Here is a 21,260-nt window from a genome sequence, read left to right as displayed (position 1 = left end):
TCTTTTCGGGGAGATAGAACTAGCCCCGCAGATAGGCTCTGTCTGCCGGCCCCTCTTTGGTCCTTCCAATGCACGAAGCGGGGCTTTGGGCTCGACCCTTGTCTTTTCTTTTCTTTCATCTTCCCGGGGGCCTCCAACATCGGTTATTTGCAAGAAGAATATTCAATCCCGAGGCTCCGCCCATAAGAGGAGCTGGGCGATGCCCGAGGAGCCCCGGGAGGAGGTTTGGTAAACACCTTCCCGGCCCCAGTGCGTAACCCCTCAACCTTTCTCCGGGTCTCTGTGTTAGTTCCCCAAGATTGTAACTTGCTTTCCCTACCTGTGGGAGTTGTGAATTATATGAGGCTTTGGCCACAGAGAAAGATAGGAGGAAGATGAATGTCGTGTTAGTGAACTGCCTACTGAATGCTGGTGCCCACGCAGCCGCATAGGTATATAGTGATTTCTGTCTTCCCTTTTTTAGACTCCATTCAACTTCCAACGTCACCCCATGACTTCGGGTGTGCCATTTTCCTTTCATGCTAGCCTTTTGATAATAGAGGGCCTCCAGCGCAAACTTGTAGATGAAAAGGGAAGGTTGGAGGAGATCCAGAGGCTGCAGGAGCGTATTCCCGACCTGGAGGTCAGGTTAGTGTCGGTCGAGGAGTTAGAAACAAAGCTAGCTCAGTCGGAGCAGGAGAGAAAAATCCATAGCGATGAGGCTGGTAAGTTTCACTCTGATATAGCCGACCTGCAGAAGAAATAAGCGGATCACCAGGATCATTTCACAAATCTTGTTCAGAGGGAATCCGAACTGATGGAGAAAGCCCGGACCCTGGAGGCGGAGTTGGAGAAAATGGCCCAAGAGAAAGCCATAGCTGAAAGGACCATAGCCGATCTAAAAGAGAGCCTAGAGGCCTAGAGGCCTAGAAGCCTAGAAGGCCCGAAACAAGACATAGTTGAAGGACAACAAAGGCCTCTCTCAAACCAATGCCAGTCTGCGTGGTACCATTGACAAACAACCGCTGAGCATTGCTGAGAAAGACGGACAGATGCAAGATCTAAAGAAGCAATTTGTCCTGGAAAAAGATTATGCTACGTACCGAGCTCGCAGACTTGCTCTTGAAGAGGTTCGGGATAGGGGTGGGCGTTCGGTTTTATCAAACTTCGGTTTGGCTATTTCAGGTTCGATTTTTTGAAGGTGGACACCGAACACCGAACCAAACTAGTTCGGTTCGGTTCTTTCGGTTTCGGTTTTTTAAAGTTCGGTTCGGTTCGGTTTCGGTTTCGGTTTTTTCAATTCATTTTTTTTGATATAATATTAGAAGCGATTCCATTGACACTAATTCATATTCTCAAAAGTATTAAAACATAAAACTGATAAATTGAAATCAAAATAAAACTAACAGGATACACAAGAACAGAAAACTATAATCATGATATAGGATTACTAGGTGTTATATACATACCGTAAGAATAATTAAGAAAACGGATAAAGGACATAAATTAATCCTAAAGACACATCCTAGTTACCTTTGTTTGTTAAGGATATTTGATTTTCTCAATTGAAGTGAAAAATTAGGGATACAAATGCAAAAGAGGACTTATTACAATTGGGACGACGTTTTTTTCTTTCGTCTTATCATTTGTTGAGCTAGAGGGATTTGTGGGACCTAAGGAGCGTCGTGGATGTGGGCTATCTATTATGAACGAAGTTTTTGCACGGATTTCCCTTCAAACGCACTGGTCTTTAATTTTGCCCCTCATATATGTGGTCTTTAATTTTTGCCTCTACTGCTCATCTATCTATATTATTTTAAAAATATGAATATAAATGTTGGCTGACCAAAATAGTGTTTAAATATTGAACAACTTTTGTACCCTTTTAGTTTAATTCTACTATATTTCTATTGACCAAAAATCTAAATCCTATTACTTTATGAACAGTATTCTTAAAGCCAAAAAAATTAGAAATCCTTAATAAAGCATTAATACGTGAATTCAAATTGTTGCACTCTCCTATTTGACATAGCCAGAGTACTTAAGCATACATTAGAAATAATAAGTTGTTGATGTTTTATAGTCACACCATAATCCAGGCTTAAATTTAATACGGTTAATTTTCTCAAGCATACATTATAGCCATATCTTTATCCAGTTCATTTGAAACAAATATGATATTATTAACAAATTACTTAACTAACAGGTGAATGGGGTATCAGAGTAACAATTAAACAATATAATTTTTAAGCCAAGTGGATTGAACTTTGCTTTATAATATATACATATGATTTTGGACATAAGATATTTAATATTTATCTTAAGTAACTAAAGATAAATAGAATTTTTATTTAACGTAACTAATACATATGCGAATTTTCAAATTTGATTAGGATTGATCGTAGAACTATGACCTTATTGAGTGATCTAGCTGGAAAAAATAGTGAAATACTACAAGGATTGATAAATGAGAAATTATTCATAGTATTTTGTGATGATAAAGGGTAAACTTGTCAATATAGTATTATATCAAAAATCTTTTATATTCGCAATTAACTTTTTATCAGTTGAACTTTACGCTAAGCTTTACATATCTTTTCTAAATGTGAGAGTTTGTAATAGACCCTTTTCGTTTAAAGACTTATTCACTTTTAATGGAAGAGAGTACCAAACACTTAAGTAAGTTGAAGAGAAAGAGGGTTACAACAATCAGATACTAACATTTCTAAATGCTTATGCGAGGCTATTTTCTTCAAAATGTCATCAGCTCTCTGAAATTTATTTGCAACTATTTCATCAGCATAGTTGGATTACAATGATATAATTCACCTAACATAAGAAAGTCGTGGGATACATATTATGAAGATATGTCAAACGACTTTAGAAGGTTACATGAAAGTTCAGCTAATACTCAACTGCAGTGCACACTGATGGGCATTAATTATTTCCTACATTGCATGGATAAAAAACATAATCTAGCTAAACTTGATCAGGGTCAAGATGATAATATTACCTTAGAATGAAGAGAATGGAAGAATAGGCAGAACAAGTTTTACTACACAATCTAAACCCTAAACAAGAGCTTTCTTTTAATACTATATTACAAAGAGTTGATTCTGGTAGAGCACGATTTTTCGTTATAGATTGCCTAGAGGAACCGGAAAAACCTCATATATCGCGCATTACTTGCAAATGTCATATCAAGAGGCAGGACAGTATTAGCAATAGTAACAAGCGGTGTAGAAACAATAATTTTACTAGGGGATATAATGGATGTCGATGTGTCGTTTGGTGAAAAAATAATCAACAACCGACGATAGCAGAGACCATAAATGCTAGCTTGGTAAATCATACTTATGTCTTCAAATGAAAATGTATCAGCTATCAAGAAATATGAGAGCAAGAACAGCTCCAGTATTCAATTATTCTTGCTTCCTGTTGCAATGAAGAAGAGCACACAACAAAAGTTGATTTGGTCCTCCTCTTAGAACAATTGATTATCAAGACTAATGGTGATCTTAGGGGTGAAAATCGCTAAATAAGGGAAATATTTCATCATTAAAGGAAAATGAAAGTGGTGCAAAGTTACATGACATAAAGAGCTATCGTACGTAGCTAACAAAAATAAATATGTTGATCAACTGAGTGAGATATTGATTGCCAAGCTTCATGGTGAAAACTAATTATATTTTAGTTTCGACACAACAAAAGATGATACTACTAATTACTACCGGAAAGAATATTTAGATACATTAATAACAAATGACCTCGCCGTAGCACATATTTGGTTGTCAAGTTCATTACTTCTTATGTATGTTAGTGTCATGTAAAAACGTAAGAGACAACGTAATAAGTGGATATGATCAAATTTTTGTATCTCATAAAATAAATAATATATAATTTCAAATAACATTATTTAATGTTTGTTATGATTGACAGGGGATAACGTGTGAGACACGTTCATAGAGACTAGTACTATATTAAAAGCACGAAGGATCTTAAAAATGTTGATTGAGCTTTTGTCCTTCATTAAAAGACTCTACAATAGACAAAATAGTCATTTACTATTTTCCTAAAAATATTATTTAATTATGTCATATATGTCCTAATACAAAGTGCAAACACTTTTTGACGGCAATTATATACCTCATAGGTATTAGTGTTTTATTGAATATTGTTCTTTCCTTATTGTGGGAGTCCTAATTGCACGTAGGTTGTCTTTTTATTTATTAAATTTTTATTTTTTTCCTAATATTCATTAATTTTCCTTATATTCATTAATAGGTTTAAGTTTGATACATACAATGAAATTAAAGGAAAACGTGATGGTCTCCAATTCCTACTCATTATTTGACGAAATTCACCGGGAACACAATAAATGTCCGGCAATAGAAAGTCTTCCACATCAAGAAATCAATAGACTCTTAAATTGTATTTTTACCCGGCTGCAAAATCAATCGCAAGCAGGTAAAGAAAAAAGTGAAGATAATTGAATTGAATCAAAACTCAGGAGCTCATGGTTACTGCCGAATTGGTAGAATTTCAAAGTTTTATAAAGCCTTGGTTTAGCTTTAAAAATTGTAAGTTTAGTATCATGTTTAATTTTAATATGTTCCTAATTGAGAAGTTTTTGCTTGATCTATGGTAAGCTTTCTCCTAACCTGGAGTGGATGTTATTTTATTATCCTGACAACATTTTGGTGCTGTGATCGATATAACCATATATTTTGTCAATCTACTGCAGAGCTAGAAGGAAATTTTCGGAGGTTAATGATGAGTAGAAACGATGAGTCCGTAAGTCCATTACGTGACTCCTGTGTCAGAGGTATGTCGAAGTATAGATTACATATATACATCTTTATAACTTCTATTATTAGTTGTACATGCAACATTTATATCATATAGGAGTCCTTTTGTTCAACTACAATTATTCATCTTCTTGGATTCTCTTTACGTCTTTTGCACCACTTCTGAACCTATATAAGGAACCTTTCCAGAATATGAAGGCGTCAACCAAGGTATATGCAATTCAAGAATTATATAATCCTTTGTCTTTTTTTTTTTAGGTAGATGAAAGCTTCAACGGACATGGAGGTGGATCATAGGAAAATCATAGTGCTTGAACTTTTAGCCGGAGCAATTTTTGCAGTAGCTAGCTCAAGTTCATCTCATATTAACATGTTCAAGAACTGCAATCTAAAATGTAGTAAGCTACAAAATTTCCTTACTACCTTTGTATGTCTCAATACCTTTTTTGGTAAGGTTTTAAGTTTGTATAATTTATTAGAAGTAAGTTGTAATTTTTAAGGTAAGTCATTGCTATCATGATTGTTTTATCATTCTAGGAGCCTTTTTTGCGTCTAAAATCTGCACTTTTGCGAGCTTTAAATTTTATTTATAAGTTAATTAAATGTTCTTAAGTTATTCCTATCTTAAAAGATCATTACTTTAAAATATAAATTTTGCAATAGTAGCTAGGCTACACGTGCAAGGCACGTATTCTAAATTCCTAAATATTATTAGTTTCTACATATTTTAGAGGAGGAAAGATTTAATTATCAAAATTTTAATTGATTTCAAATTCCTAAATATTAGATAATAATTAAATTACTATTTTGTCTAATATAAATTGCAATTATGAAAGGTAAAAAAGGCTAGGGCTGGGCATAAATACCGAAAACCGAAAAACCGAACCGAACCGAAACTTCAACAAACCGAACCGAACCGAACTAGTTTGGTTCGGTGTTTGGTGTCCACCGTAAAAAAACCGAAGCCGAAATAGCCGAACCGAAGTTTGATAAAACCGAACCGAAAAACCGAACGCGCACCGAAATTTAATACATTACCCAAAAAAAAAATAGTTCAGGCCCATTAAGTTTAAAGCAAAAAAAACCCAATTGTAATAAGTCCTCTTTTGCATTTGTATCCCTAATTTTCCACTTCAATTGAGAAAATCAAATATCCTTAACAAAGAAAGGTAACTAGGATGTGTAAAAAGGGCAGCCCGGTGCACTAAGCTCCTGCTATGCGCGGGGTCCGGGGAAGGGCCGGACCACAAGGGTCTATTGTACGCAGCCTTACCTTGCATTTCTGCAAGAGGCTGTTTCCACAGCTCGAACCCGTGACCTCATGGTGTGTCTAGGATGTGTCTTTAGGATTAATGTATGTCCTTTATGTGTTTTCTTAATTATTCTTATGGTATGTATATAACACCTAGTAATCCTATATCATGATTATAGTTTTCTGTTCTTGTGTATCTTGTTTGTTTGATTTCGATTTCAATTTATCAGTTTTATGTTTTATTCCTTTTGAGAATATGAATTAGTGTCAATGGAATCGCTTCTAATATTATATCAAAAAAACCGAATTGAAAAAACCGAAACCGAAAGAACCGAACCGAACTAGTTTGGTTCGGTGTTCGGTGTCCACCTTCAAAAAACCGAACCCGAAATAGCCAAACCGAAGTTTGATAAAACCGAACTGAAAAACCGAACGCCCACCCCTAAAAAAGGCGAAAGCACGAAGCACCTCAGCGAAATGTCATTCGCCTTTTTAACCCTGTAAAAATAGTTTCATATTGGTTAAAATTGTAATTTAATTATTTTCCTACTATTTATGACTTTGAAATCTACTAAAATTTTGATTATTAAGTCTTTCCTTATTCGAACTATGTAGGAAATAGTAAAATTTTGGACAAAATCAAATAAGATTTTACCTGATGAAAAGAATTTACTTATTTATATTGTGTAGCATAGTTATAATTACTTCCATGTTACTTTTCCTTATATAATAGTCTCATATTTAGGACTACCCAATATGTACGATTTTGGAGTCCAACTGATAATAATAGAAGTATTTAAGCTGCAATTTAATTTTACTTTCACTACGACTCATGCTACCGCTATTGTTTTAATTTACATAATTGAATGATTCTTCCATCATCAACTAGACAGATAACTTCTTTTCAAAAGTTTAAACCTTAAAGAAAAAAAACTACCATACATTATTTCAATCTTTAAGGTCTACCACATTAATGACCTTATTAAAAGGGAATTAATATGAGGCTCACGGTTGATGGTTGATAGGAGACGAAGTTATACATTTCAGTAAAATGTTGTTATTTTGTTCATGGTTGATAGCAGACTTCACAAAGACAATATTTTCCTCTTGAGTTCATCCAAAGGTTTGTTATCTTAAGGTGATACAGTCATCTAATTTTTTTTTAATTATTCATGTTTTAGATACTTAAGGACTCTGTAATACTTATACTTCTATAGTGTCTTATTTGCCTTCATTGGTGAATTGTATGTTATGCGCTACATCTTATGAAATTTTAATAACTTTTGTAGTATTTGTCGATCTTTTCAAATTATCTCGTATTTTTTCGTTTTGATAGGTCTTCGCAAACCTTTCAGTTAGCCGATACTCGAAAATAGCATTATGGTAATTTTTTATTCTTGAATAATAAATTATATTATTTTAATATATGTTACATTTAGTCCTTGATCACATTTAGTACTTTGAATTTGTTGTAAGTATATGATGACTCCGTTAAAAGATTTTACTTTCAAATATAATAGGATTTGGGTTTCTAACAGAAGTTATATTTGAGCCGATTAAAAAAATGATTCGCGTTAAAGTAATCAAAAGTCAAGTCGCATAATTTTTGAAGTCTACAACTTCGACTTTTTGCAAAGTTTTTGCCCTATTTCAGCATTTTTTTCCTCCTTCTTATAAATATATACGTGATACACACGTGGGACGCACATACGCTAAAACTATTTTAATGAAAATATCCGGGATTGCTTCAAATTGGTGGTCTTTAATTTTTGCCCTTCTCCTAATATCCCGAGGTTCTGGGTTCGAACCCCTGGCTCAGTAAAAAAAAAAAAGAATTTTCGCAAAATTCTGGCCATGAAGGCAGATTTTTTAGGTAAAACTCTGCCTTGCAAATCTAAACTCTACCTTGCGAACTTTTTTTAAATCTTTGACTGAGCGAGAATTCGAACCCGAAACCAGAAGACTTTTAGCGAAGGCTAAAAATTAAAAACCACCCCAGCAAAGAATAATCCTGCAAATTGCCCCCGAGGAGTTAAGAGCACTAATACATCTCTGGATCTATTCTCCGGCGTCTTGTGGGATATCCACATCAAAAGCCCAATTAGAGTGTAGAATTTTTCTGATGGGCTGAAAGTAAAACTTCAATAAACTAAAAACATTTTTTGGCGCGGATTGTCCTTCAAGCACGCTGGTCTTTAATTTTTGTCCCTCAAATTGCTGGTCTTTAATTTTTGGCCTTCGCTTAAAAAATTGACCAAAAATATCTTGAGGTTCTGGGTTCGAACCTTGACTCGGTGAAAAGGAAAAAATTTACAAGGCAAGGTTTCGCGAAAGTTAGGCCTTATAAGGCATAACTTCTATATATAAACTATGCCTTAAACATAACTTGCCTTATAAATTATTATTTTTTACTTTGCTGAAATTCTACAAAAGTTAGGCCTTAAACCTGAATAGGCCTAATTTTCTACGAAATTTTGTCTTATGGATTTTTTTTATACTCTGCTGGGGTCGAACCCAGAATCTCAAGGGTATTTTCGGCCACTTAAAGTGCCGAAGGCCAAAAATTAAAGACTAGCAATTTGAGGGACAAAAATTAAAGACCACCCCTGAATAAGGACGTTTGTGCGAATGACCCATTAAAAAGTTGGGCGGATTGTCCTTCATATGGACTAGTCTTTAATTTTTGTCTCTCAAATCGGTGGTCTTTGATTTTTGTCCCTACTTCTCATTTAATGAAAATTTGTGAGTCAAATTATCCTTATTCGCTAGTCTATGAAACTAGAGATTTGGGTTCGAACCTCAGAAGAGGCCAAAAAATAAATAGCAAGACAAGATTTCATGGCAAACTATGCCTATTCGGGCAAATTTTATGTCTTAAGGGATAGTTTCTACGTAGTTCTTTTTCCGGCATAGTTTTGTAGTATAACTTAATTTCTACAAAACTACATAGAAATTATGCCTTGTGGCATAGTTATAACTTAATTTTTACAGAACTAACAGACAAGGCATAAGGCATAATTTTGTAAGATACTACAAATCCTATAGAACTATGCCTTAAGGCATAACTTTTGCCCGAATAGGCATAGTTTGCTATGAAATCTTGCCTTGTGATTTTTTTTTACTCTGCTGAAGTTTGAACACAGAATCTCAGAGATATTTTCGATCACTTTTTTATTACTTAAAATGGCGAAAGGTAAAAATTAAAGACATTTGAGTGGCCAAGATTAAAGACCAACCCAAAATGGGGCAATCGTGCGAATTGTCCCTCAGTAAATTCTAAAGCTGGTTATACTCACTTCTTAGAGTTCCACACCTATTACGATGAAGCAGGAAAGAGATTAAAAGGATAAGTATAACTGAAAAAATCTAGAAAATATTTTACTAAAATATAGTTTGTGCATGTATTAAAAAGCTCAAATCTCATTATCACTTGGAATTGTGGTGGGATTAATAGAATTCTCCACCTTTAATTAGAAGTCTTGAATTGAGTCTTGAAAATTTTAGTAGGACGCGCTTTCCCTTTTAGTACACCTTACAAAGTGAATATAGATTAGTTAGTGAGCCAAAATAGTTATTGGACACAGATTTTTTTTTTCTTTTTTTTAAAAAAAGAAGGAAAAACTCAAATCTCATTGATTGAATGTACTTGCATTGAGGATGAGGCGACAGAATGATTTTTGAGTCAGTAAACAAGAAGTAGCAAGACGTGCATTCAAATTTAATTTAACATCCCAAATTGAGTGAGAGACAAATTATTTACGATCACCTAGTTTGCTTTTACTGTCTTATAAGTGTCAAAGTTCTCAACTATGCAAATATATGTCTTATTGCCATCCTATTTCCTCTGAGCAAAAACAGGTGTCAATAAATATAGGAAAAATGTGGTGCATTCATATCGGGGTTTCTTTGATGTAAATTCCACTATTCCAGTACGGGTTTATACGAACTCGTCATTAAACTTCATAAAGAGAACATTTATTTTCCTTTTCTTTCCCTTCCCAACAAATGTTAAGACATTATAAATAGTGGGCTGTCAATTCATGTCATGAAATAATTCACACTAAATAGAAAATCTTATGGGATTCTTAATAAATATCTAAAATACTTTACCGCTGACGTTTGGTAGTTGTTAGGAGTAAGTTATTCACCTGCATAAGTAATGCTGTGTTTGGTAGCTAGTTATGAGGTGAGTTATTCATGTATAAAATTAGTACGATGTTTAATTTGCAATTTAGAAACCCACATAACTAATACATGTATAAGTTTTGAGAGAATCTATATATTATTTTATGCAGGGCAAAAGGTGGAATAACTAATACATGAATAACTAAAGCCTCCATAACTAATACCTGCATAAAATAATACATAGATTCTCTCATAACTAATTCATGTATTACTAATATTTGCATAGTTCTAACTAGCTACCAAACGACCCCTAAAGGTTGTGGTGAGATGGTAACTAACCGCCCATCATTACTCATTAACCAGAAGTTTTGGGTTCGAACGTTAGGACTGAAGCCTGTCTTTGATAGAGAACGCTTTACCTCCCGAAATGGGATTTCCTTGAACAAATTCAGATTATCCGAGCCCCAAAGCGGGTAATGTACATCAAGTAAGAAACCAAATAATAATTAAAAAAAAAAAAGACATATAATGTCTTGCAGTGATATATCTTGCCCAATATTTTGGATGAGAATTAAAATTATATAAAAAAATAGAAACTGATTTTTTCTTTCTAATTTAAACATTCAGTATCTGAAAGTTATTGATCCAACTAATCTGAAATCTCATTGGGTAAGCCACTAAATGAGATATAGCTTTCCATATTCGATGAAAAGTTCTTTCTTTGGATGATGTAGCCATGGTGGGCTTAAAGCCCAATTGGTCTATCTCAGCATGGGCCCAGATAGAAGTTTCAACTTTTAAAAGGCAAGGATTTCAACGTAAACTGTTCGTCCTATTGTTTCGATATCCTTTTTTTTGTTTTTGATATTGAGTGGAAGGTAGGTTTCAATTTCAAAAGCTGTTTACTAAGACAAGTTAATGTTAGGACGTCTATTTGATCAGCTACAGAACATAGGTTAATCATAAATACCTCAGGGACAATCGAGGTATAAGATCTATTCACCCTTAATTAGAGTTCCGGTTCAAGTCTCGTTCAAGGACAATCGAGGGTTATGATGGGATCAATAAGATCTATTCACCCTTAATTAGAGTTCCGGTTTGAACCACATGAATGCAAAAAAATCTTGTTAGGGAATGTTTCCTCTTTGATTGATCCTACACGACGCGAATTTAAATTATAAAGCAGAAAAGGTATAATTACGACGGAAAAAAGGATCTGAAATTAATCTCATTTGCAAGTTTGCGTCAAACAACTTATCTATGCAGTGTGTTTAACATACTCCCTCTGTCTCAAAATATTTGTTGCATTTTTCATTTGCACGCCCCTTAAGAAAGCATTTATAGGGGTAGCATTTGTACTATTTTACCCTCTTAACATATCTCTCTTCAATAAGTTTCTACTCCATTAATGGTGAGAACCTCTTAAATGTTGCTAATTAATACAAGGTAAATTGGGAAAAAGTTACTTAATTTTGTCTTGGTTAAATAAAACGATAAATATTTTGAGACAACTATTTTTAATAAGGACGACAAATAATTTGAGACGGAGGGAGTACTTAATTTAGTCAAAGTTTGAAACAATTTTAAGGTACGTAATTTACTTTGCCAATTATATTGAGAATTGATTACACAAATGATCAGTACTCAGTTCTCGGTTTATTGCAATTAAAGTTACCAAACTGTTTTTATAACAAAAAATTACTCAACTTTTACGAAATATACCAAATTATTTTTTATAACTAAAACGTAACTCAACTTTGTCTAAGTACCATAGAAAATCATTAGCAGAAAATAAAGAAATATTTTATATGATACTTAAGTAATTAAAGCTAAATAACTTTTTCATTACAAAAAAAAAAAAAATTGTTTAGTGACTCGTTCTAATTCTCAGGCAAAGTTGGATGAATTTTTGTACATAAAATAATTTTGCGACTTTATATGACATTTGAGCAAAGCTACCTCATTTTAATATTACAAAAAATTACTGAATAATTTTAATACAATAAAACAAAAAGTAAGCCACCATCTATAAAATCATCCATTATATTCCTAAGGTGAGTATCAACCATGCAAAAAATAATCTCTTTCCTCCTGGCAAAAACTGATTTTCTATAAAAGAGAATTGGGTCATTGAATTTCATCTTAAAAGCCATTTATGTTTCATATTCTTTCCCTTTCTAACAGACATTATTACAGTAACCGTGTATTCTTCCATAATGCTCTAGTCTGCTGAGTTGTCTGATCATTACTTATCATTGTAATTGCTAATCGTATGATGTTTCAATTCTCAAATTGTTTTTAGAACCATAGCGATAGGTGCATTCTCAGCAGGCTTAATGTGAGAGTTTATGACATCTGAAAGGGAATTATACATCTTTATTAGTTGCGTAAAATGCAGAAACAGGGACGTATGCTGCCATATTCGCTAGTTTCAATGCCAAACAAGTATAATTTCAATTAAATATATATTTTAAAATCAATTAAATATATATTTTAAAATTATAATTTCAAAAGTATAATGTATCCAATACTTAAAAAAAACCAAGGGGTTGTTTAGTAGGATGTATTAGAAAATAATAATACATATATTAGCTTTGGTATGTTGATCCCTTGTTTGATAGTATTTTTCAACCTACGTTAACAAATAAATGTATTAGTTATACACCATATTCAGTATTATTCTTATACATAACAAACCACAGTATTAGGAGGGTTATGAATACATGAATAACCATGGTTAAAGACAGATCTGCCCTTAATACACCAAACCAAACAACAAATAAGAAATAATCCAACATAATTGATCTCAGCATTACTAATACACCATATTCAGTACTATTTTTATACACTCTATCAAACGACCCCTTAAAACCCAGTGTCAGAGCCACATGTAAATGGGAGGCGGGGGGGGGGGGGGGGGGGGGGGGTTCCTTCATCAAAAAATTAACTATGTGAATATGATGAAAACAAATGTCATATGCGTATATGTAAATTCTTAAATTCCTTGATATAAGAGAAGTTTGTTAATGCAGTGACAAAAATAATTTAAAAATTGTTTTTGGTGTCACAAATTTGAAACTCCCTACTTTTTTTTGTTCTTTTAATAGTTCTATTATTAGAATTTTTGATTTCATATTAGTTGAAGTTGTTTTAATTTTAAATTCTGAATCTAATACAAGGGAAATAAAGATTGTAGTTTCAGATATCTTGAATTATGCTGATCAAGTCTATTCCTCAATGAGGTCATATTGGTCCCTTCATTGCTTTATCTTAGACCTTTCCCTCGAGCTGGTCGATAAGGCCCGATTTACCCATATACCTCTAAGCTGATGAAAAAACTAATCTCATGCTAGGTACATAAATACTATTTCCTCCGCTTCATTTTATGTATTTTAGTTTGATTGAATACAAAATTTTAAAAGTAAGTTTTATTTTAAATCTTATATTTTAAATTAAAAATGTATATAATGTATCACAATATTTCTTAAATTTTGTTGCGTTAAACATGTAGCTTCCTCGGGTCCACAATAAGTGATTTTGAAGGATTTTGACGAACCCATTAAGAAAATTACTGAATAATATAATTAAGAGGTTATTTACTTAAATTACCCTTTATCTCTTCTCAACATTGATTAAGAAGTATTGAAAGACTTTTTAGAAATTTAAAATATATATTTATTTTGTACCAAAATTGAAAGGCTAACAATCACTTAGTAGGATTGGAGAAAGTATACGCAGTGGCGGAGCCAGCCCTTCGGGTGTGGGTTCGGACGAACCCAGTAACTTTTGTCCGAATCATATATTTGTATTAAATTTTTTGTCAAATATGTACAAATTATTAATTAAGAACCCAGTAACTTTAAAGAATAAGAACCCCGAACCCAAAAGTTTCGAATCCTGGCTCCACCTCTGAGTATATGAAATATTAGAAACAAAAAATTACCATATATACACAGTATTTTTTTTTTAAAAAAAGGGACTAAATATTTTATTCCAAAATAAGGTAAAGGAATTAGGATTTGGCAGTGTTGGTTGGAAGTTTTCAATTATTTGTAAGTAGGAAACCATTTTGACAGAGCAATGCCGTGAATATATTTTGTTTAATACAAAACCTAATGGGGTCTGGTCCCACTCATAGTGTGTTATGTCTATCTGAGCTTAACCTTAACTCTTCTCTGTGGTGTCCTTAATTTCCCTCCTTCAATTGATATTTTCACCACAATTTTTTTTTGCTTTGCGTCGTGGATTCCATTAGTCCATGCTTTTCTTTTCTTGCAGATCAACTTGCCTTCACCCTTCGGTGGCAACTGGCCAATCTGATAAACAATACTTACACGTGAACCTCCTTAGATGCTCAATTAGTTAAAAGTAACACCAACAACACGTAAGGAAAAAAAATTAAAAAGAAGAAGAATAAAGAAATGCAAGGTGCACCATTGAACCAAATTCATTAATACACGTACTTCACCCAACTAACCATATGACTCTAGAAAAATAATTTAACTGGTGGACCCAAAGTTTTCAACATCTAAAGCCATTCGTTTACACAAACACAAATGTCTGCATTCTGCCAAACACAGAAAAAATAAAAATGCTTCCACAGCGATACATGCACTAACACAATATTTACAAAAAGGAATCTAAATATTAATATTCATGCCTTTTTTCGAATGTGGGACATCATCCATTACTTCTGAATTTCCATGAATTGATAATAACAATAACCAAAATTTAAAAACCCCTTAATACAGCAAATCACATTGAAGAATAATATTAATAAGCTAATTATACTAATTAGAGAAGGTAAACGCTTAAAATGTGAATAACGACAAAGTTAACGCCAAGCAGATGCGACGGTGAGTGTTCGTCCCATCCAACCAAAACAGATACCACCACTTTGTTCATTCACAGTGAAGCCTGGGTTGCCACGTGTCCCCGAGTTAAGCTTGGAACGCGGTGAGTTTGCAACGAGTTCACCAACGGGCCTCGGCCCGAACCCAGCCATGCTCATTCGGGCCCGCCACTTGCCAAACACTTCGCATCTTTCAACGCGGTCCCTCCCTTCGCACGCTACCGAGTTAGCCATTTTGCGACTCAGTCCTTCCTCTATCCTGACTCGTTCAGTATTATCCCTTGACACAGTCGCGTCTAGCGAGTCGAATAACGCGCCGTAATGCCCACACGCTTCATTCACACGCGCCAGAAACGGGGCTGTGTTACCGTTCATTTCTTGCTCTACCACCGTCACAACGTTTGGAGATAAACCCTTCACGCGCCTGAGAAGCTCGCTTCTTAGATTATCCGTTGTTACGCTCTCGTCGGGTAATCTGTATAATTTGAATGCGAAATTCACTGCTAATGCCTCGTTTGGCTCAACCCCAAGTTTTTCCCTGGTTAACTCAGTAACCTTACATGCCATTACGGTGAAATATAAGCAAACACCAACTGTGTTCGCTGTAGATTTCAGCCCTAATCCGATAGAATTGATTCTCTCGTCAACTCCGCTTATTTGTTCAGTGAAAGCTGTGATCTTTAGGATTGTTGGTTTATCTGATTTCTTTGCAGCAAGTGCATGCAGTAAATGCACGTATTGTCCACCTTGGCCTATGTCAAAATCAATGACGTGAAGCTTGTTGTGGTCTGCTACAACTTCAAGAATTGCTAGATTTGCTGCCATGAAACCTAGCTTAAAACATGGAGATACCTCGTACAGATTCTGTGTTATTGTATCCGTGTGTTCTCTGCTGTGCAACTCCATCACTGGCGGTGGGTAATCCGTGGGGTTCACGCGCGACCGTAAAGCTGAAACCATGTACGCTGTTAGCCTTTGGTCGGATGAGCCTCTACAGTGGCGGAGCCAGGAATTAAGCGAAGGGTGTGCAAATTTTCTTTTCGCTTGTGTTAAGGGTGTGCAAAATTAAATATATACTCATAATAGCGAACATTTAACCTATGTATACCGTGTAATTTTCTGACGAAAGGTGTGCACCTGACCACCCTTCGCCTAAGGTGGCTCCGCCCATGAGCCTCTAACGTTACCAACCTGTGACAGGCGCGTGAGGATCTCCACTGCAACATCGTTTTTTCCTTCGGATATTGCTGTAGCAGCTTCTATTATGGACTGTTTGGGACAAGTTATTAGTGGAGATTCTGTTGAAGAAGCACATGAAGAAGTTGATGAGGATGGTGATAGTGAAGCATGTTGAAATACATGTTGATGATGATGAGAAGCTAAAGCCATTAAAGGAGAAGCAGTTTTCAATTGCTGCTTCAATTAGTTCAAGGAAGAAGATGAAGTCGATAGAGAGAAGGATAGAAAATCAGACAAAAAATACAAGTTCAGTCCAAGTTGACTCAACTTTACCAAATACAAAACCCATTAGTGGAGGACACGTGGCAATGATCCAAGCATCAATTCCATCTCATGATGGATGGAATCCTGACCGTGGATTTGTACATAGAGGGAACACGTGACAGGCACATGGTCAGCCATAGAAAGGAATCAAATATTGTTACATAGACATAGTACAATAAATTAGATAAAGACAAGTGTACAGCCAGGATTTTTACATTTTGCATTCTAGGTTTTATTTTTGTACAGACACACATGTATAAATATGATCATGAATGATCAAGGGAATACAATAGAAAATTTTCCTATTCTCAATCTTTAAATTACAACATGGTATCAGAGCAGTGACTGCTCAATCCATTTTCTATCAGAAATCAATCTCATTAACCACATCAAATTTTTCAAATCAACACATTGACAAAATGCCTGAGGGATCCATCACTGCTGGTGTTGCTGATGCACAAAGCAATCCAAAATATGATCCAAGTCACCCCTATCACCTCACTTCTTCAGATTCTCCTGGAACAAACCTTGTTAACACAGTCTTTGATGGTAGAGGGTTTCCAGGATGGAGAAGGTCAATTCTGATAGCTCTTTCTACAAAGAAGAAGCTGGATTTTATCAATGGAACTTGCAAAAGTCCAGATCCAGAGTCACCAGATTTCTTGCAGTGATCTTCTTGCAATGACATGGTGACTGCTTGGCTGTTGAACTCTTTGACAAAGGAAATTGTTGATAGTGTGATGTATTCAACATCAACAAAGGAAATCTGGGACAGTCTCCAACAGAGGTTTGGAAAATCATATGGAACAAAGCTATATCACCTACAAAAGGAACTGAGTGTGTCAGTTCAAGGTAACCCTAGCATTTCAACATACTTCACTAAACTAAAAAGGATATGGGATGAGTTAGATTGTTTGAACTCTGATATTGTGTGCAGATGCACTTGCACATGTGAGGGAAATGAGAAGTTGTCTAAATCTGTTCAGGATCAGAGGTTGATTCATTTTCTAATGGGGTTAAATGATGTGTATACTCAAGCTAGAGGGAATATTTTAATGATAAACCCTCTCCCTAGCATGAACATTGTTTATTCCTTGCAACTTCAAGATAAAAGTCAAAGAGAAGTTCATATGAGTGCACAAGTCTTTTCAAATTCTTCTTCTTTCATGGTTGCAAATCAAGGAAAGCCTAACTTTAAAGGACCAGGACAATCTTCTAGAAATCAAACCTATTCAAAACTTGCAAACTACCCATAAAAATTCCAAAACAACCAAGTTTACCCCCAGAAATTTTCAAACACCCAAGCATATCCTCTTAGTTCTACAACAAACCAATTCAGAACCAAATGAAAAAGGGGAAAATATGACCCCCAATGCTACTTGTACCAACTGTCTCAAACAGGACACTGGGTAGATGATTGCTATAGAATTATGGGATTTCCAGATGATTTCCAGTTCAACAAAGGGAAGAATGTTCCAAATACAACAAAATCAAATGCAGGGATGATAAGTAAGGAGAGCCAAGAGACAAATGACTTGTTTTCTGGGCAAAATGACTTGGTGCTTCTGAGCACATGTGTTTCAACTCAAACTCTTTCATTTCTCTGTTTCCTCTCCCTGTTCCACTCAATATAAGTTTCCCTAACTCTTTCAAGCTACTTATGACTCATACAGGGAGTGTCCCAATCCTGCCTAACCTTACTCTTAAAAATGTTCTGTATATGCCTTCTTTTAAATATAATTTACTATCAGTAAACAAATTATGTCTTCAAATTATATGTCATCTCTTATTTACAATCAATGGGTGTATTTTGCAAGACCCTTTACTGAGAAGGGTAGAAGCTTTTGGTGAAGTCAAGGAGGGACTGTACTTACTGCAGCCTTCTTATCCTAAGTCTAGTTCCTATATCAATAGCAATGTAGTTTTTTCTAAAAAAAGAAAGCATTTCCAATTTCAATTCTGTGCCATTTTCTTTTCCACTTGTTGCAAATGCTAGTACTGATGTAACTCTATGGCATATGAGACTTGGTCATTTGCCGTTTCATGTAATGAAGCATTTAAGTTTTATCAAAGTTCTTACTGTTTCTGATTATGTGTGTCCTGTTTGTCCTCAAGCTAAGCAAACCAGATCCTCTTTTCCTCTCAGTCAAATAAAAAGTAAAGACATATTTGATTTAATTCACATAGATACTTGGGGACCCTATAAACATGCTACTTATAATGGTTTTAAGTATTTTTTTTACTATTGTTGATGATTATAGTAGGGGTACATGGACATTTCTGCTTAGTACAAAGAGAAATGCTTTTCCACTATGGTAGAAAGGCAATTCAGTAAAAACTTGAAGTGCATCAGATCTGATAATGCACTTGAATTGGGTTCGGGATCTCAGAAGCCTATTTCCTAAATAGTCAGGGTATTATCCATCAAAGAAGTTGTGTCTACACACCCCAACAAAATGGGGTGGTGGAGAGAAAGCATAGGCACTTGCTGGAAATTGTCAGGGCTCTCTATTTTTAGTCCAAACTGCCTATTTCCTACTGGGGAGAATGTGTCCTAATAGCTACTCACTTGATCAATTTATTGCCATCTAAGGTTCTCAAAGGCAAGTGTCCACATGAGGTTCTTTTCAGGACTATACCATCTTATCAATATCTGAGGTCTTTTGGGTGTTTGTGTTACACTTCCACTTTAACTCAAGGAAGGGGAAAATTTGATCCCAGGGCAACTAAGTGTGTTTTTCTAGGATATCCTCAACAACAGAAGGGCTGTAAGGTGTTGAAGTTCAAACTAAAAGGGTGTTTGTATCTAGAGATGTACACTTCCATGAATCTGTTTTCCCTTTCCATTCAACAAATCCTACTTCCACAATTTTCCCTACACATGATCCTACAGTTCTTACTGAAGATAATGCACCTAACCCTGACATCACTCCTTTTTGCCCTCACAACAATTAACCATCTTCTCCTTCACCCCCTAATTCTCCTCCTGTTTCTCCATTAAATCACCCAGAACCACATTCTCCTACTCATGATTCACCAATTATAAACCCACCTGCACCTACAGTTCGACAATCTACCAGAATTAGACAATACCCTACATACCTAAATGATTTCATTTGTAACAGTGTGATATTGACTGATTTTACTAATTCTTGTCTAACCTACCCTTCTAAACCACCTTCTTATGCTTTTTCCTCACTATCTCCCTCAAATCAACAAGTCCTTCAATCTATTTCTCTCATTTCTGAACCTAATAGTTACTCAGAGGCTGCATCTCATCCAGGATGGCAAATAGCCATGGATGATGAAATTAATGCTCTTTAACTTAACCATACCTGGGATATAGTGGAACTACCAGTTGGGAAGAAAGCTTTACCTTGCAAATGGGTGTACAAGGTCAAGCATTTATCTGATGGATCAGTGGAAAGACTCAAAGCTAGGTTAGTTGTAAGGGGGGACATTCAAAAGCAGGGTGTTGATTATAATGAAACATTTCACCTGTTGTGAAAATGACTACAATCAGGTGTCTCCTAGCTGTGGCAGTTAAGAAAGATTGGCCTGTTGCACAGCTTGATGTTCATAATTCTTTCCTACATGGCACTTTAGAGGAAGAGGTGTTCATGAAATTTCCTCCGGGTCTTACTCCTCCTTCTCCTAACCATGTTTGTCTATTGCAAAAATCTCTATATGGCCTTAAACAGGCATTTAGACAATGGGACCCTAGATTATCAGGTGCTTTGATCTTTAAGGGGTATACAACATCTTTGAATGATTATTCCCTATTTGTTAAGTAATCAAAAGGCCTTATCTCAATCCTAGCTATCTACGCTGATGATCAATTTTCCATAACAGTATATATTCGTCCATATCAGTTCAAATCATTATTTTTCATTCCTTCAAGCCCTAGAACGACCTCCTACCCTCTCCCATCATCAAGAACACCAAGGTAAGCCGACTCTAATTATTCCAAGTCAATTCTAATACATATCCTTGTAATCTAAACAAGCAATCATCATTCCTAAACTAGGGTTTTCAAGAAAATCCATCTCAAGGTTCAAGAACTCAAGATTTTGGAAATCTTCTTCAAAGTTAAAGTATTTAATTCAAGTTTGGAGCATTACCAGGTATGTAGAGTTCTATCTATGTGTAGGAACATCATTGTTCATCCCCATGCCTCATAATCCACAAATTATGATTCTTTACGAAAACTAGGGTTTTTATACCATGCTCATGATAACCCTAGGTCCATGATTATATTATGTATGAATTGTTATAATTCCATCATTGAGTTCTTAATATTTCTTTATGATTATTAAGAATCTGTCCGTAATCTATGAAAAACCCATATATCCCATTCCATGGGTTCATGCATGCTAGTTTATGATATATTATGCTATTTTTAAGAAAATACTATACATGTTTTACAAGTTCATGCAAGCAAGCTATAATTCATGATATCCATGTACAAGCAAGTTATATTCATGAAAACCATGGGCAGGAAGTGCCACTTATTTTACATGTTCATGTTTTGGTAGTTGCTTTAATTACCGAGGAAGGCTTCAGATAACATGAAACTACGTAGCCACCGTAGGATGAGGATCACTCCAACCATGTCCCGGACGATCTCTCATAATGACTTGATCGTTTCATAATATTATTAAACCTCATGTCCCTGGCAAGGTATGGGTGTTTTGCTAGTAGGACGCAAGTACCAGACCATGTTATCGGTTATATTTACTGT

At 35.0% G+C, this 21,260-nt stretch overlaps 2 protein-coding genes across 2 annotated transcripts; one reads left to right on the top strand and one right to left on the bottom strand.

Moving 5' to 3' along the window:
- Positions 1-14,789: 14,789 nt before the first annotated feature.
- LOC132631957 (scarecrow-like protein 8) lies at positions 14,790-16,676 on the bottom strand. Its single transcript, XM_060347719.1, has 2 exons — positions 16,192-16,676; positions 14,790-16,005 (listed from the first exon to the last, which is right to left on the bottom strand). The coding sequence occupies exons 1-2, from the start codon at positions 16,403-16,405 to the stop codon at positions 14,999-15,001; spliced, it is 1,221 nt and encodes a 406-aa protein (XP_060203702.1). The 5' UTR covers positions 16,406-16,676; the 3' UTR covers positions 14,790-14,998.
- A 529-nt stretch (positions 16,677-17,205) lies between these two features.
- On the top strand, positions 17,206-17,775 carry LOC132631174 (uncharacterized). The gene has a single exon (XM_060346769.1). It carries the CDS (start codon positions 17,206-17,208, stop codon positions 17,773-17,775), a length of 570 nt encoding a protein of 189 aa, XP_060202752.1.
- Positions 17,776-21,260: the final 3,485 nt, after the last annotated feature.

The sequence above is a fragment of the Lycium barbarum genome, chromosome 3 (genome assembly GCF_019175385.1).
Source record: "Lycium barbarum isolate Lr01 chromosome 3, ASM1917538v2, whole genome shotgun sequence".
NCBI classification, from domain to species: Eukaryota; Viridiplantae; Streptophyta; class Magnoliopsida; order Solanales; family Solanaceae; genus Lycium; species Lycium barbarum.
This window is presented reverse-complemented; position numbering and strand designations above follow the sequence as displayed.

Bases quoted from the DNA above. Each gene is read 5' to 3' on its own strand.
- LOC132631957 (XM_060347719.1), bottom strand. From the start codon at position 16,405: ATGGCTTTAGCTTCTCATCATCATCAACATGTATTTCAACATGCTTCA. The intron at 16,006-16,191 runs GCTCATGGGCGG...GCCACTGTAGAG, and splicing joins ACAGGTTGGTAACGTTAGAG to GCTCATCCGACCAAAGGCTA.
- LOC132631174 (XM_060346769.1), top strand. From the start codon at position 17,206: ATGGTGACTGCTTGGCTGTTGAACTCTTTGACAAAGGAAATTGTTGAT.